This window comes from Teleopsis dalmanni, chromosome 1 (genome assembly GCF_002237135.1).
Source record: "Teleopsis dalmanni isolate 2A chromosome 1, ASM223713v2, whole genome shotgun sequence".
NCBI classification, from domain to species: Eukaryota; Metazoa; Arthropoda; class Insecta; order Diptera; family Diopsidae; genus Teleopsis; species Teleopsis dalmanni.
The window spans coordinates 202,831,583-202,845,217 of NC_051846.1; the positions used below are offsets into that span (position 1 = coordinate 202,831,583).

The 13,635-nt window shown below is 31.4% G+C and overlaps 2 protein-coding genes across 3 annotated transcripts; both read right to left on the reverse strand.

Annotated features, from left to right (window-relative positions):
- Nucleotides 1–2,363: 2,363 nt before the first annotated feature.
- Nucleotides 2,364–3,157, reverse strand: LOC119674418 (dynein light chain 1, axonemal-like). Its single transcript, XM_038085559.1, has 2 exons — nt 2,885–3,157; nt 2,364–2,809 (listed from the first exon to the last, which is right to left on the reverse strand). Exons 1-2 carry the CDS (start codon nt 3,146–3,148, stop codon nt 2,531–2,533), a joined length of 543 nt encoding a protein of 180 aa, XP_037941487.1. The 5' UTR covers nt 3,149–3,157; the 3' UTR covers nt 2,364–2,530.
- Nucleotides 3,158–6,046: 2,889 nt separating this feature from the next.
- Nucleotides 6,047–6,803, reverse strand: LOC119674428 (dynein light chain 1, axonemal-like). Of its 2 annotated transcripts, none has more exons than XM_038085569.1 (2): nt 6,521–6,803; nt 6,047–6,460 (listed from the first exon to the last, which is right to left on the reverse strand). In XM_038085569.1, the coding sequence occupies exons 1-2, from the start codon at nt 6,753–6,755 to the stop codon at nt 6,105–6,107; spliced, it is 591 nt and encodes a 196-aa protein (XP_037941497.1). In that variant the 5' UTR covers nt 6,756–6,803; the 3' UTR covers nt 6,047–6,104. The 2 variants fall into 2 exon arrangements, with proteins under 2 accessions (XP_037941497.1, XP_037941505.1); XM_038085577.1 differs by having other exon boundaries at nt 6,047–6,404; nt 6,492–6,803.
- Between the last annotated feature and the right edge of the window lie 6,832 nt (nt 6,804–13,635).

Genomic DNA, 13,635 nt, shown 5'->3' on the forward strand with positions numbered 1-13,635 from the left:
GACTGTAAGGTCGCTAGAATCTTATGGCCTAAGTTGGACAAAAATAAAACGAAAAGCATTTTAGGCTTCAACAAACCTGCAGTTCGTGTGCTTTCTGGAGTACTAAATGGGCACTGTGACATTGCGCCGATGCTCCAACGGTTGCGAGTTCTAACAAGTGGATTATGCAGGAGTTGCTAAGATGAAGAGGAGGTAAAATCTATCAACCACTTCCTGCATCTCTGTCAAGGACTTCAAACAAGGCTACTTTAACGTCTTAGGGATCCTTATTTTACTGGCGTGGAAGAGATAACGAAAGCAAACTTATCGGATCTCCTCAACTTCATCTGGAAAGCCAAATGGTTTAACAAGGATAACAAAGATTAGCAACTCGCATCTCCTGGTAAAATTTTTTGAGGGCATCCCAATGGGCAATATATGTCTCCGAGTAGAAGTGCTGACAACTGTTAGCACGTGCCTTCCGAACATAACCTAACCTAGTATGGGTTAAAATTTTCACACATATGCTCACCATAAAAATGTATATATCTCGTACAAATCATCCGAGTTATATGTAAATTGATCTCTCAAAATAAACATTTTTAGTAAGTACATGATTTTCGCCATCCATCGAGAATCTTAGATGGCACCTGGGCGCCACAGGAATCGTTCTGTCTGCGTTATCCCAATTTTGTTGAACTGTGACTAAAGATTCAGCTTCCATTTTGAGACAATTTCTTCATCGAATTTATTCCAATTAAAATCAATGAAATTTTTAGCCGCTCTTGCTTCGTTTGCTAAAAGGATACTAACTTCAGTCATACTCCCTGTACGACCATTTTCTCTTTACTTACGAAAAAATTCTTGTTTTGACTACATTTTCAATTCTACTTAAATGTCTATATAAATTATTAAGTAGAAATGTATTATTTTTATTTTTTATTTATGTTTCTTTCGTTTCTTGTAAACATTTGCGATTGCATTGTGCATGCCAGCTAAACGGTATGAAATAGAAAACAGAGCAACGTCGCTCAACTAATTATTGTGTTTTGCGCATAATTTTTAACCGATTTTGCTCATCAGTATCTTATTAAAAAGATATTTTAATTATCTATCAAATGAGTATATATTAATAACTGTTGCGACAAGTAACAAAGATAAAAAGTGACCTTGAATTGAAAAATTTCTGTTTTTTGTACTGAAAACCCAACTTTGCTCGAGTGGCGCAACGTCAGTTTTAATCCTATTGTTCCAAAACTTTGGGAATATCATTTTTAAGGCCAATGGCATATTCCTAGGGGGTGCGCTCATTCAAAACTTCATTTTTAATTTTCCCCCTTATAACGTGAGCCACCCTAATGTGAGAAAGACAAATTACTCAAGTTTTGCAATATTGAAATCATCGTATGATGTCCTAAATCGCACTGATTAGGTTGGTCTAGATATATAATAAAAATAAAAATAAAAGATCGTCCGTAATAGAAACTTCTAGGCTTTAAGTATGTACATATAAAACATATATATATCGTCCATGAATACAGTGGATTGATAGTAACAAAGCTGATTTATAAAAGTTTTAAATAAAAATAGCGTAAAGTCTTCACAAAGCCGAGAAAGCTTAAATAATGTAGTAAATAAATGTATCTATCTCAATTTACGCCTATAGCAGTAACGCTATGAGATAATGATATGACTAATGGTATTTATGTAAACTCCTTCCTTAATTGAAAATAAAAGATTTCCTAGTTTGGTGGGTTTAAGTGTTGACTTAAACCATAAGTCCAGTTAGCCCCTATTGTTCTAGAAGTCAAAAGCTAATAATTAACTGCAGTCAATATAGAGACATCCTTATTTCTTCAGATTTCACTTCCATTTGTGATGAGGTCAATGTTACCTATTTGGCTTGCACGTCACAAGTCATTTCCAACAAAAATCTTCTACTTGGAGTGTTAAACGCGAAAAAGAACATAGACAATATATTGGTAATGTTCGGAGATCCAATGGTTTTGTAGGTGTTGTAGACAATATCAATTTTCTCTGGAATGTCGCAACGCTTGTGATAGGAATTAAAAAATGATTAGTTGAATATTGATGCAAGAGAACCCTTTACAGGTATCAACAAAATAATCCAACTAGTTAGCGCAACATATACAGTAGGTTTCTGAAGATACTATGAAACCTAATTGAAAGTTACAAATAGCAGACCTTTCCAATGGTGGTCTTAAGAAATTAGTAAAGCAGAAAGAGTACGAAGAGGTGATATTTTTTGCTTATGAATTTCAGAAGAAAAGTGTATTTTATTCATTTATTTATAAAATAATTAAAAAAAAGAAAATTGATTAACTTTAAAGGGTTTTAATGAATTTTGATTCCACAATATTTTTTCAAAATTTCTACAATACACTCAAATATTTTTTTTAGCACAATGTTAGTCCTATGTATTTTCTGCTTTAGTTCTAGAGACTTTTTCATTTTAAAGTTGAAGACTTGATATAAATGATTTATACTGTTTAAAATATTAAGCTGCTCATATCAGATTGATTAACGTTTATCATACAATCGGATCACCATCTAAATACTTTAAATTTGGTAAACGCTTCTTCACTTCAGCTTTATATATTTCATCTGACAGGCTTTCCTCTAATGGATTGCCAAGAAATGACATGAACTCCAAAGGTGGCGCGGCCATAAGATCAAAGTTTGTCCAATCACTAACGAGATTATTTGCAACGTGGAATACTTTCAGAGCTTTCATTGTGTCAATTGGTTTCAGTTGTTCTATGTAATTATAGCTGACCGACAACTCTTCCAAAGTATATGCTAAGAATTCCTGTCACGGACATACAACAACATAATATATGGTCATAATTGGTCATATGGTAAATACAACAAAAAGTTTACTTACAATCCCATTAAGACTTCTGATTTTATTACGGGAAAGTTTCAGAATTTTTAAATTTGTAAGGCTATTGATACCCGTAATCCTATCAATCATATTGGTCGAGAGACTAAGTTTGCGACATTTGACTAATTCAGCCAAACTGGCGTCCATTCTTTCAATGGGCGGCCATTGAAATTGTAAGCCCATTTCAACAGCCTGCGCGGCAGGTATATTATTTTTTAATTCCCATGCAGTGATGGCTGTTTTCACCGATGTTGGCCTAAACATTTTAATTAGCAGGAAAGCTTAAATTTGTAATTTGTGCATCGATGAAAATTTTAAGAGCCTATAAAATTTTGTAATATTATCAAATATTTTTTTAATTAAATTGACATATTTCTCGTCTATGTTTTTAATGAAAAAATACTAAAAATTTCAAAGAGTTGAATACATTCTTCTTTAGTGCCTAATCAGAATTTTGTGCTAGTTTTTTTCCATCTTTTACTTTGTTTTCCTTTTCAAATTTTCCAAAATCACAAAAAGATAAATTTTTCCCTTATGCAAATTTACCACATCCGCTGTGGTAATACCGCAAAACCAAAGCCTCAATAAAGCCCGCAGAGTCGTCAACACGAATCCATTCACAGCATTTAATTATAAACGTCCGCCATGGTCATGTCGCATCAATCCTGTTCAGGATTTTTCATTTATTGCCGAAAACAAGGCAAATAAAATGGAACCAAACAACACGAATACCAAACTCAATGAAATTGAATCAAACTAAACTGAATTGAATTGAATTGCATGTCCTATCCTGGCGCCTGTCTAGCTCCGCAAATCGAGAGCACAGAGTTGCTGTGATGAACCAGCAAAGTCCGTGTGTAAAAATTTTGACAAAACATTTTATGGATTATTTTTGCCTTTTGAGATACTTTTTGCTAGTGAATGCTGAATGCAATTGTGAATAAAATAGTTTTCGCACAGATTTTTGTGTTATTCCAACACGATTTCAAGGATCACTGAAACCCTCTCAATTACTCATTTTAAAATGTGATTTAAATGGATTTTTCTTTTTTGAATAATTATTATATTTACATATATTACGACTATTAATAATATTTTCAATATACAAGATAATATTATTTAGTTTTTAAAGCAAATGTTCATATTGCTATATAAAATTCCATTATTAAACACCTTTGCAAAGCAAAACTAATTTAAATTAAAATAAATTTTAATATTTTACTTCAGTAACTGCAGTTTGGACTTTATAAGGCACGCATTTATGCGAATATTTCATTTTATTCATTAACGGAAGTTTGCAAAATATTTTCATTTCCGTTTCGCATGTGCAATGCAGAATTTTTGCACTCCACTTCCCGGGACATATATTCGCATTTGGTATTCCGCTTGCAGTGTTGCTATAATTCGCATGTAGAAATTCATTAAAAGCGCCTACCGTAAATTATGCGGGCGCAAAATATTCATCGCAGTAATTTTCAGCGCTGCTATTCTAAAAATGTCACGTATACGCCTAGGCAACCCCATTTATAGCCACGCGTTACTGTATATGGTTTCCAGTTAAATTCGTTCACATAAGCCGATTCGAGTTTATTTGAGTTTCACAGGCAGTTTAATTAGAACTATCGATCGACGGCCTCTGATTTGTAGTTTAAGCTTCAAAACATTTTTCTAGTTGCCATCGTAAACAAACTAATTCTTCCACCAACTTTGAATGGAACTAGCAAATTAATTAATAAAATATTAAACAATTTTGTGTTAAAGAAAGTTGATGTTTAAGAAAATGTTATGTTAAATATTTTCCGAGTTAGTGAATCTGTGCACTTTTACTCTGTGATAGCTGGGGGAATTCTGCAGAGTCCCGCACATCTCACTGACTAATATATGTATTCCTCAAAAGCTACATAATTATTCGATGATTGATTTAAGATCTGCGTACCCCCGTGTAGCTAGAGATTATTCTAAAATTACTTACTGCTAAGTAGGGCAGCCTGTCGATTTTCGCGTATAGCTTCAGGGCTCTGTCCCTTATGTATTTTTTGACCGGATCTATTCTAAGGTCTCTTAGCATGTCATTCGTGTGGATATACCATGTGTTTCACAGATAACGAAATCACAGGAGTATTTATTTTAAAACTGTTCTCCAGAGATTCTTACAAGTCACAACCGTAAATGCCTGTATTCTTTTTAAACCTTTAAAAAACTTTACAACTCTGTTCATTAAAGTTATTGATTCAGTCATTGAAACTAATTTCAGCACAGAGTAAGTTCACTTATAAATATTGTTAGTCTTTTATGAATATTAAAATGCAAACGTCTTAAATGCAGTTTTAAAATGCAGTTATTATAATTTAATTCCAATCAATTACCAAGCAAAAACCTCATATTGCTCATGCTCTCTCTCTCTCCCTTTTTCTTGTTTTGTCTCTTTCTCATCCACTCCCTGCTCCTCACAATCACAATCTTACTTTATTTCTCTCTCTCTCTCTCTCTCTGTCTCTCTCTCTCTATTTGAAATTTTATAATTCATTTAGGAAACAAACAAACTCCATTTCTTTCATTTTATTTCACTCTTAGGTTTTAGGAATAATGAACCGTAGAGGCAGTACTATAGTTATCCTTTCCTCAAATTTGAAACTTTTAATCTCTTTCACTTTTAGGTTTTCAGCACAATGATCCACGGAGTTGGTAGAATGGTATAATCCTTTTCTCAAATCCAAAAGTACTCGCTTCAGTCACACATGCCCTCAGTGCTAAACTTATAACTAATAAATATAAATATTATAGACAACAAAATAAATAACAGCTAAAGTACTAAGCGGATGCAGTAAAAACAAAAAAGAAAAGAACAAACAACAAAGACGAAACTAACAGCAATGAAAAAATGGATAAATTTTGCAAAATAAAATGAAACGAGAAAAAACTGCTAGTTAGGAGCACTAAAAAAGTACAAGAAAAATTCTTTAGTTAGACATTCCTACGGGAAGTTTTCAATTCATATTTTTTTCTTCCTTTTAGTAATTTCAACATAGCTGTTCGATTATTCAACATAGCCACCTAGGCATCGATCGTTCAGAATACATTCCCATTCTAAATGGAATACAATATTAAAAGTAAAACGTCGTTTGTCATATATGTCATCAATAAGTAAATAAAAACAATGTGTTAAATAACCTTAAGTAAATTTATTAATGCCGTAAAATACGTTAATTCTATACACAAGCTAAATGTAACTATTTTTTTTCAACTGATCACCATCTAAATATTTTAGGTTTGGTAATCGTTTTCTCACCTCCATTTTATATACGAGTCCATCATCAGCAAACCTTTCCTGCAATGGATTGCCAAGAAACGACAAAGACTCCAATTTTATTGTGGCCATCAGGTTAAAGTCTACCCAATCTTTAACGAGATTATTTGATACGTTAAATACTTTCAAAGCTTTCATTGTGTCAATTGGATGCAGTTTTTCAATATAATTGTAGCTGACAATCAATTCTTCCAAAGTATTTTCCAAGACTTCCTGCGGCGTATATACAATAAAATAATATATGGTCAGTAAAGATCTTAGTTTTAAATCTAAGAAAATTAAAAAAAAATTTTTAGTTACAATTCCAATTAGGGTTCCGATTTTATTACGAGAGAGCTCTAGAACTTTTAAGTTCTTAAGGGTACCGAGACCCGAAATTCTATCAATCAAATTGGTTGAGAGACTTAGCTTGCGACATTCGACTAATCGAGCCAAACTAGAGTCCATTTTTTCAATGGGCGGCCATTGAAATTGTAAACCGACTTCATGAGCCTCCGAGGCTGGTATACTATTTTTTAGTTGCCATAATGAGATAGCTTCCTTAATAGATGTCGGCTTAAACATTTTTAAATACAAGAAAACTTAAAATTTTATTCTTTCCATTGCAATGAAATTTACATATTAATCGTTAAAAAATATAAAAATTTTTTTTTTTAATTAGTTTGACATTTTTCATGATTTTATTTTAGAAGAAAAATTAATAAACATTTTAAGACAAGTCATTTTCACTTTCCAATCTGAGTTTTGCAATAGTTTTCACTGTTATAGTTAATTAATAATAAATAAATAATAAATTTTTAATGTTAACTATAGAATAATTTTTTCTCTTCTGTAAGTTCACCATAACACCAATGCCTCATTCATCACCTTCGCTTGAGACATGTATTACGTTATTCCCTTTAACTCATTAAATATTTGAACTAATTATTCATAATGATAGATATCATATCTTATTTATTAAAATTATGACAGGGCATTGAAAACTTACTCCTTCTCTGCAGTTTTAGTTGGGAAGAGAATGAGACTTTAAACTATGTGCCCATAGTTAGCTAGGCATTAATACATATAGAAGAAGTACCTAGATATGGAACTTATATCTAATAAAAATATAAGGGTAAAGTATGTTTAATACTACAATTTATTGTAAGAATCGGATTTGAAGAAATTTTCTTAATCCGTGAAAGGGGGATTAATAAATATCTAGATATATCTAATAGATATTTATAATAAGAATAATATTATTATTCTTATTATATTTGCATTCAATTATTAAAATAGTTTCAGTTTTTAAATTTAAATTAAAATTCATTAAGAATTTTCAAAACATTTTAAAAACTAAATTAATTTTAAAGTTTTACCTTTCCCCTTATCCCCAAAAGATTGAGTAGTTGCTAATGACAATCAACGCCGCATAATCGTTTACATTATTTTTAAGTCACTTAAGAGTAGCAAACAAAACAACAAATATATTCCAATGGTTAGGAGTAGGAGTGGAAGGGGACACCCTGGCAATAAATCTAAAACAATGAACTTCTTCAACTTCAGTTCGCGGTGCGTAAATATTTGCTGAAGGAAAACACAAGACTGAAAAATGCGAAAACCTTTTTCATATGGAAAAATTCTGAAACGTGTGGATTTCTTTCACTGCACTGTATTGAGTAACATGGATGGAGTTTTCTAAAGTTTTCCGAGTTTTCCTTAGCATTGTTGCTATCAGGGAGGACATGTGTAAGCCGATGTGTAGAAATGATTAACGTTTTGTTTGCTCGGATAAAAGCGTTTAATTGCAAACAATTGAAAAGAAGGCGTCGGCAACACTTGAAATTGACAAAAGAATCCTTCGTAAAAGAGTTGCAAGTTAATTAAATCGCACGCCGGAACAGTTTTCCATAAAAGAAATTCTAGAAAATCGTATGTGATGAGGGGCAAGTAACTGTGGTGATGAAAATAATCAACACTTAAATGGAATAATGAGCTTACACAGCATTGAAATGTTATAAAAGCCACTCCAAAACTGTAAATGGAATAAAAAATCTAAAACGAAAAAAAAAACAAACTTACGAAATCAAAAAATCTCATAAATCTTCTCTCAACTTTTTCTTAAGGACTTTTTTTGCCTTCTTAAGTCGGTAGCAAGGAGCAAACAAATGACTTCACACAATGAGACTCAAGTTAATATTTGGGATTGCCGCATTATTTACAGACCTTCCTGTTGCGTTGTCTTTTGCCAAGGGTTTTTTCTTCTTGTTTGTTGTTTGTTTTTGTTTTTTTTTGTTGGTTAATGGAGCTTATTATGACATCCTTAAAAACGCAAAATGCTCCCCTTTTCAAGGAACTTTTCACTGACTTGATACTTGTGAGCGGCTGTTCATTTTTATGTCACCTCAGTTTTTGTTTTTCTTTATTTTGCCTTTTCAACGCCTCCGAAACATCCTTATTATCGGCTTCGGTATCCTGCGTTTTCCTTTTCCAAATTTTTTGTTATTATTATTACGTTTTATGGTTACTTCCATATCCTTTCGTAAATATTCTTATCATAATTTTTGAAAACTTTTACTTTTTAACCATAAAGGCGGCCAGCCAAAACAATCTTTTGGTGTTATTATATTAGGGACACTTTCTGTATTTTTCCTAGCAAATTTTTTGTGGGTGACTAGATTAATAAGTCAAAAACTGAATAAAAATGAATATATTAGCCTTATTTAAGATATTAGGTTTTCAAATATTGCGAAATTTGTAAGGATCTAAACGATCGTTTATCTTATCTCTTCGTATCCTGTGGTTGTCAAAAAATTGACCCTATACGTATAACTCACATTTTTTTAATCGGATGAGGTTTAGAGTCTAAAATTAAAGAATATACTTTTTGGTTTTATTTTTAGTTTTAGCTTAAGACACTTTCTATAGCAACATCAAAATTCATCTCAAGAAGAAAATAAAATTCAGTTTATATTTCTCAAAAGCTTCATGACTATTCGATCTAAGATCTGCCTACCGCCCCGTGCGGCTAGTGATTATTCTGGGCTTAGGTAGTGCTAAGTAGCGCTGCCTGTCGGTTTTTGCGAATATCTTCTGGGCTCTATCCAATATATTATTTTTTTATTCTAAGGTCTCTTAGCATGTCATTCGTGTGGATGTACCTTGGCACTATGAAGAGAGCCTGACTTTGAGCAACTTACAGCTTCTGGATAGCAGAGTTGACAGCTTTGCTATACGCGATACACCCATAGAGAAGTGCTGATCTGATTATCTCGCTGTAGATCAGCTTTCTGTTCTTCTCGCTAAGGTTATTGTATTTGAAAAGTAGTTGTAAGCAGTGCAGTGTTTTTGCAATGCTCTATTATTGTTGACTTTAAAATTCGAAAGCTTAGCACAGCAAATAAAAGGTTAGTTTAATTTAGCTGGTCGTAAGCTATTCGATACCATGTTTTTTGTATGCTACCGACATATTTCTAAATTTAAGTAATACTTAAAGTTTTATTTCTGAGGCATAACCATCAAGCATTTTCTATAAATTTTTTAAGGCGCATTTTCGGAGTCCAGACTTTAGTTGCTTTTAAGTCCTTAACCTGCACTCACGATATCTGGAGGTTCGAGGTCCGTAGTGTTATTATTTATGATATCGGCGCAAGTACATATCCACCTCATTTATCATATTTCTAACCTGTATCACAGCACACATATTGGTTAAAAGATGAGATCTTGTTGGTAGTACATTCAATCTGCTATACTAACTACAAGGTTATCCTCTGGACGATATAAGCGGTTTTGCACTATTACAAATGCGTATACACCAATAACATTGCTATCATGGTCCTCTCGTAAAATCAGTAAAGTAGCACAAAGGATATTTGCAGTGACATTTAGAGAAAGAAAACGTAAGGAAAGACAGTGTTTCCGATTAAGTTGAAGAAGCACTAATCGCGTTTGCGCTGCGATATCGTTGAAGCACACATACCGCAAAGACACCTGGATAGGAATCTTACATGAATTCGAAACCTTAAAACGGGTTGTGATGTGCAAACAAGTAAGAGAGTATGTGAGTAAGTTAAATCGCTTATGGGACTCTCCATCATTTAAGGAAATCGTTGGAACTAGTCATCAAACTTTAACTAGTATATTTTGTATTTTTGGTATTTAAAATATTCTCTGAAACGTTTTCTATTAAGAATATTTGGTTCCTATTGTACCGGGTGCTTGCATGACAAACTACTTTTCATTGAAACATTAGGTTTGAGTTATTGGCTTACCACGTCTATTAATAATGTGAAAATAACATATTTTCACCTCGTAAAAACGTGTTAATATCCTGTGAAACTATTAAAGCAAGTCAACAAATAAAATGCAAAATAAAATTTTACGATTATTAAGAAAAGTCACAAAAACACTAAATAATAAATAAAAAATAATAATAATAATTATTTAAGGAAATCCTTTATACAAAAGCAATTAGTAAAAGTTGTAAAAATATGAAATGTGATTCCTCCCTTCCCAATCTGTAGTAGTTACTTTGCATGTCGAGTGGATTTTAACACGCCTGCACTGGAGTAAACAAATAGACGGCACAGGACACCTTGTGACAAAATCCTTTAATGCTCTTGTTTGTGTTTCGATTTGTGTTTTGTCTATTGACAAATGATTTTGTTTACAATAGGCATGAAATAGATTTCATTTAACCCCCTACCCCCTTCTAACCCACCCACTTGCAAACAGTCGCAAATCATTTGAAAGGAAACATGTTAAACGAAATCCTATCGAAATCTCTTAAAATTTTATAGACCAAGACCAAGTGTCATAAATCAATTGAGTAATTTCTGTTTGCTTGTGTGTGTGTGTGATGTTTACTTATGCTCAGGACATACAATCATACATATGTGTATGTGTGTAAGGATATGTACAAGAATGTAAAGATATATGCTTTTGTTTGTATGTGTAACAAGGAAATCAAAGTCTTAACACAAATCATACATGTACTTATTTGTCAATTTATTTTGTACTTTCATATCCTTTACATTTACACTCACACTATCACACCTATGAGTTAAAGCTTTAAGGATTATGTATATTTGTTACTCTGTGTTCAATATCATTTGTAGCCTTACTTATATCAATATAAGCAAAAGTAACTTATGTCCTCGCGTGGAACAGAGTATCTCATATGGACATTAACTGTGCAGAATCCTGTAAGAAAAACTTTGGGGTGCCACATTTTGTCATACTTGCCACATGATTGGTTGCGTCGATATTTACGATTTGCTACTGATGATTTGCAATTAAATTAAATCCACTTTAAGGCAAATATTTGCCTGTTGTCATATATAATTTTTTTCCTTTAAACACACAAAAGTTTCATAAAACTCTAAAAGCTCTTAGGCAATTCGTAATCCTTTTGAGCCTGCCGAGTCAGCACTCAGCACCTTTTGCTCAGCACTCATATGCATATGAAAGTAAATACATATATGAGTACTTATGTAAACAGATATGTATCTAAGACTTTATATAAACAAAATTTCAATTATTATTAATATTTGTTTTTGGAAATCTGTATTGTTGTTGTTTTTGTTGTTGTTGATATTGTATTTTGTTATTTAATTTGTGTTTTTGCATTTTGGCCAGGAAAATGTCAACGCTCGCCACAAAGTGGATTTTGTTTAAGTTAATTTGATATCTTTTGGTTTTTATGGTTGCGGATTGGATCAAAATTGACCAATAAATATTGGTCAAAATTTTGTTATTGAGACTTAAAAATTTAACCATACAAATAAATTGTAAAGATATTTTTGAATTATTAGTTTCGATAGAGAGTAAGATATAATGCTTATTTAAAGAAGAGTTTTTTTAAAATAAAAATTAAAATTAATTAATTAGAATTAAAAATAAGTTATTTTATTATTAATAATAAATTAATGACAACTTAATGCAGCAGTTATAAGAGTTGTCTTCTTAGAACTTTCTTATTGGACATGACACCGTGTCATATATCCCTCTTTGATAGTTATTAATATGGTCTTTCTACTACAAGAATTCTACTACAAGAATTAATTTTTATAGAAATTTTGAAATAATTTATAATGATAATTTCTTTTAGTATATTGCAGAGTATTTATTTATATTTATAAACTATGATTAAACAATACATCGAACATGACAGTCCTACTTTTATAGTTATTACTACCGTTTATATTTTTTACAATAATTTTTCACAAAGATTTATCAATAATCCTAAAGATATTTTTAGAGAGGTTTTGAATAGTGATGAACTACAACAACAAATGTTTTTTTTATTTTAATTAATTGAACACAGACCATGGGCCTCACTTTTGGCAGGCTACTCTTAGTACTTCAACTCTTAGTACTTGCAGTCTCAATCACTGACTCTGAGCTTCAAATTTGGCAGGGTACGAGTTTAACCCTTGGTACTTGCAGTCTTAAAAAATTATTAAAGAATAATTAAATACAAGAAATAATTCCCAGACCACTGATCATAGGTATTTAGCAATACTCAAAACAGCTGTGTGGTCATTCCAAAATTCAATTAATCAAAATAATAAAAAAATTTTGTTGTTGTGGTTCACTACTATTTGCAACATCACTATTACATAAAATAATTTCTATTAAGTAAAATAATCACCGCTGTCATAACTAAAGTTAGAATGTTATCTAGCAGTCTTATGAGTACTCATTTTAAAAATCTATTATTTTAAAGGATTTTATAAACATGCTCATCCCTCTTTGAGAATTATTGCAACCTTATATTGTTTAAATGTTCTCAATAATTAGTCAATAACCCTATAGAAATTCTTATACCTCAGATGGATTTAAAGCTACACCTAGCACTTATGAAATCGGGATAAGCAAACCTCTTCATAAACATGGTTCATCATTTAATATGGCTTAGTAAAAATTTGTTGAAGTTTAAAACAAAATTTTCTTTGCTCAACGTTGAATTTTGTACCGACAAAAGTACAAAGATACTGTCAGTTCAGAGGGCTGATTTCAACATCGGTGAAGGATCTATCTGATATATGATTTAACTGAAAATAACTATTTTAAGAAAGATCTTTCATTTTGCACCATTCAATAATGAAATTATATTATTTTCTATGCATCCAGTATAAAGATTATTTATTATGGAAAGGTATTAAGTGGTTTTTAAATTAATTATTTCATTTTCTTATTTTATTAATTTACAATTTGTTTATTATTTTGAGTTCAAGATCGAATACTTTTTATAAAAATGAATTTTAAATAGAAATAAATGAAGTTAAGAGAGTTAAAAAAATTTATAATTCTTATTTGGTTTAATGAGTTCCTACTATATAAGCTTATAACAATCCAACAGTGACTGTAGTGTGATTTGATTTTAATATGTAGTTTTACTCTTTTGTTCGGAATACATTTCATCAAATCTTTGGTAGTTAACGGTTAGAATATATTATATGCA

Bases quoted from the DNA above. Each gene is read 5' to 3' on its own strand.
- LOC119674418 (XM_038085559.1), bottom strand. From the start codon at position 3,148: ATGTTTAGGCCAACATCGGTGAAAACAGCCATCACTGCATGGGAATTA. The intron at 2,810-2,884 runs GTAAGTAAACTT...TGTCCGTGACAG, and splicing joins TCAGAAGTCTTAATGGGATT to GAATTCTTAGCATATACTTT.
- LOC119674428 (XM_038085569.1), bottom strand. From the start codon at position 6,755: ATGTTTAAGCCGACATCTATTAAGGAAGCTATCTCATTATGGCAACTA. The intron at 6,461-6,520 runs GTAATAAAATCG...TAATTTTCTTAG, and splicing joins AAAAGTTCTAGAGCTCTCTC to ATTTAAAACTAAGATCTTTA.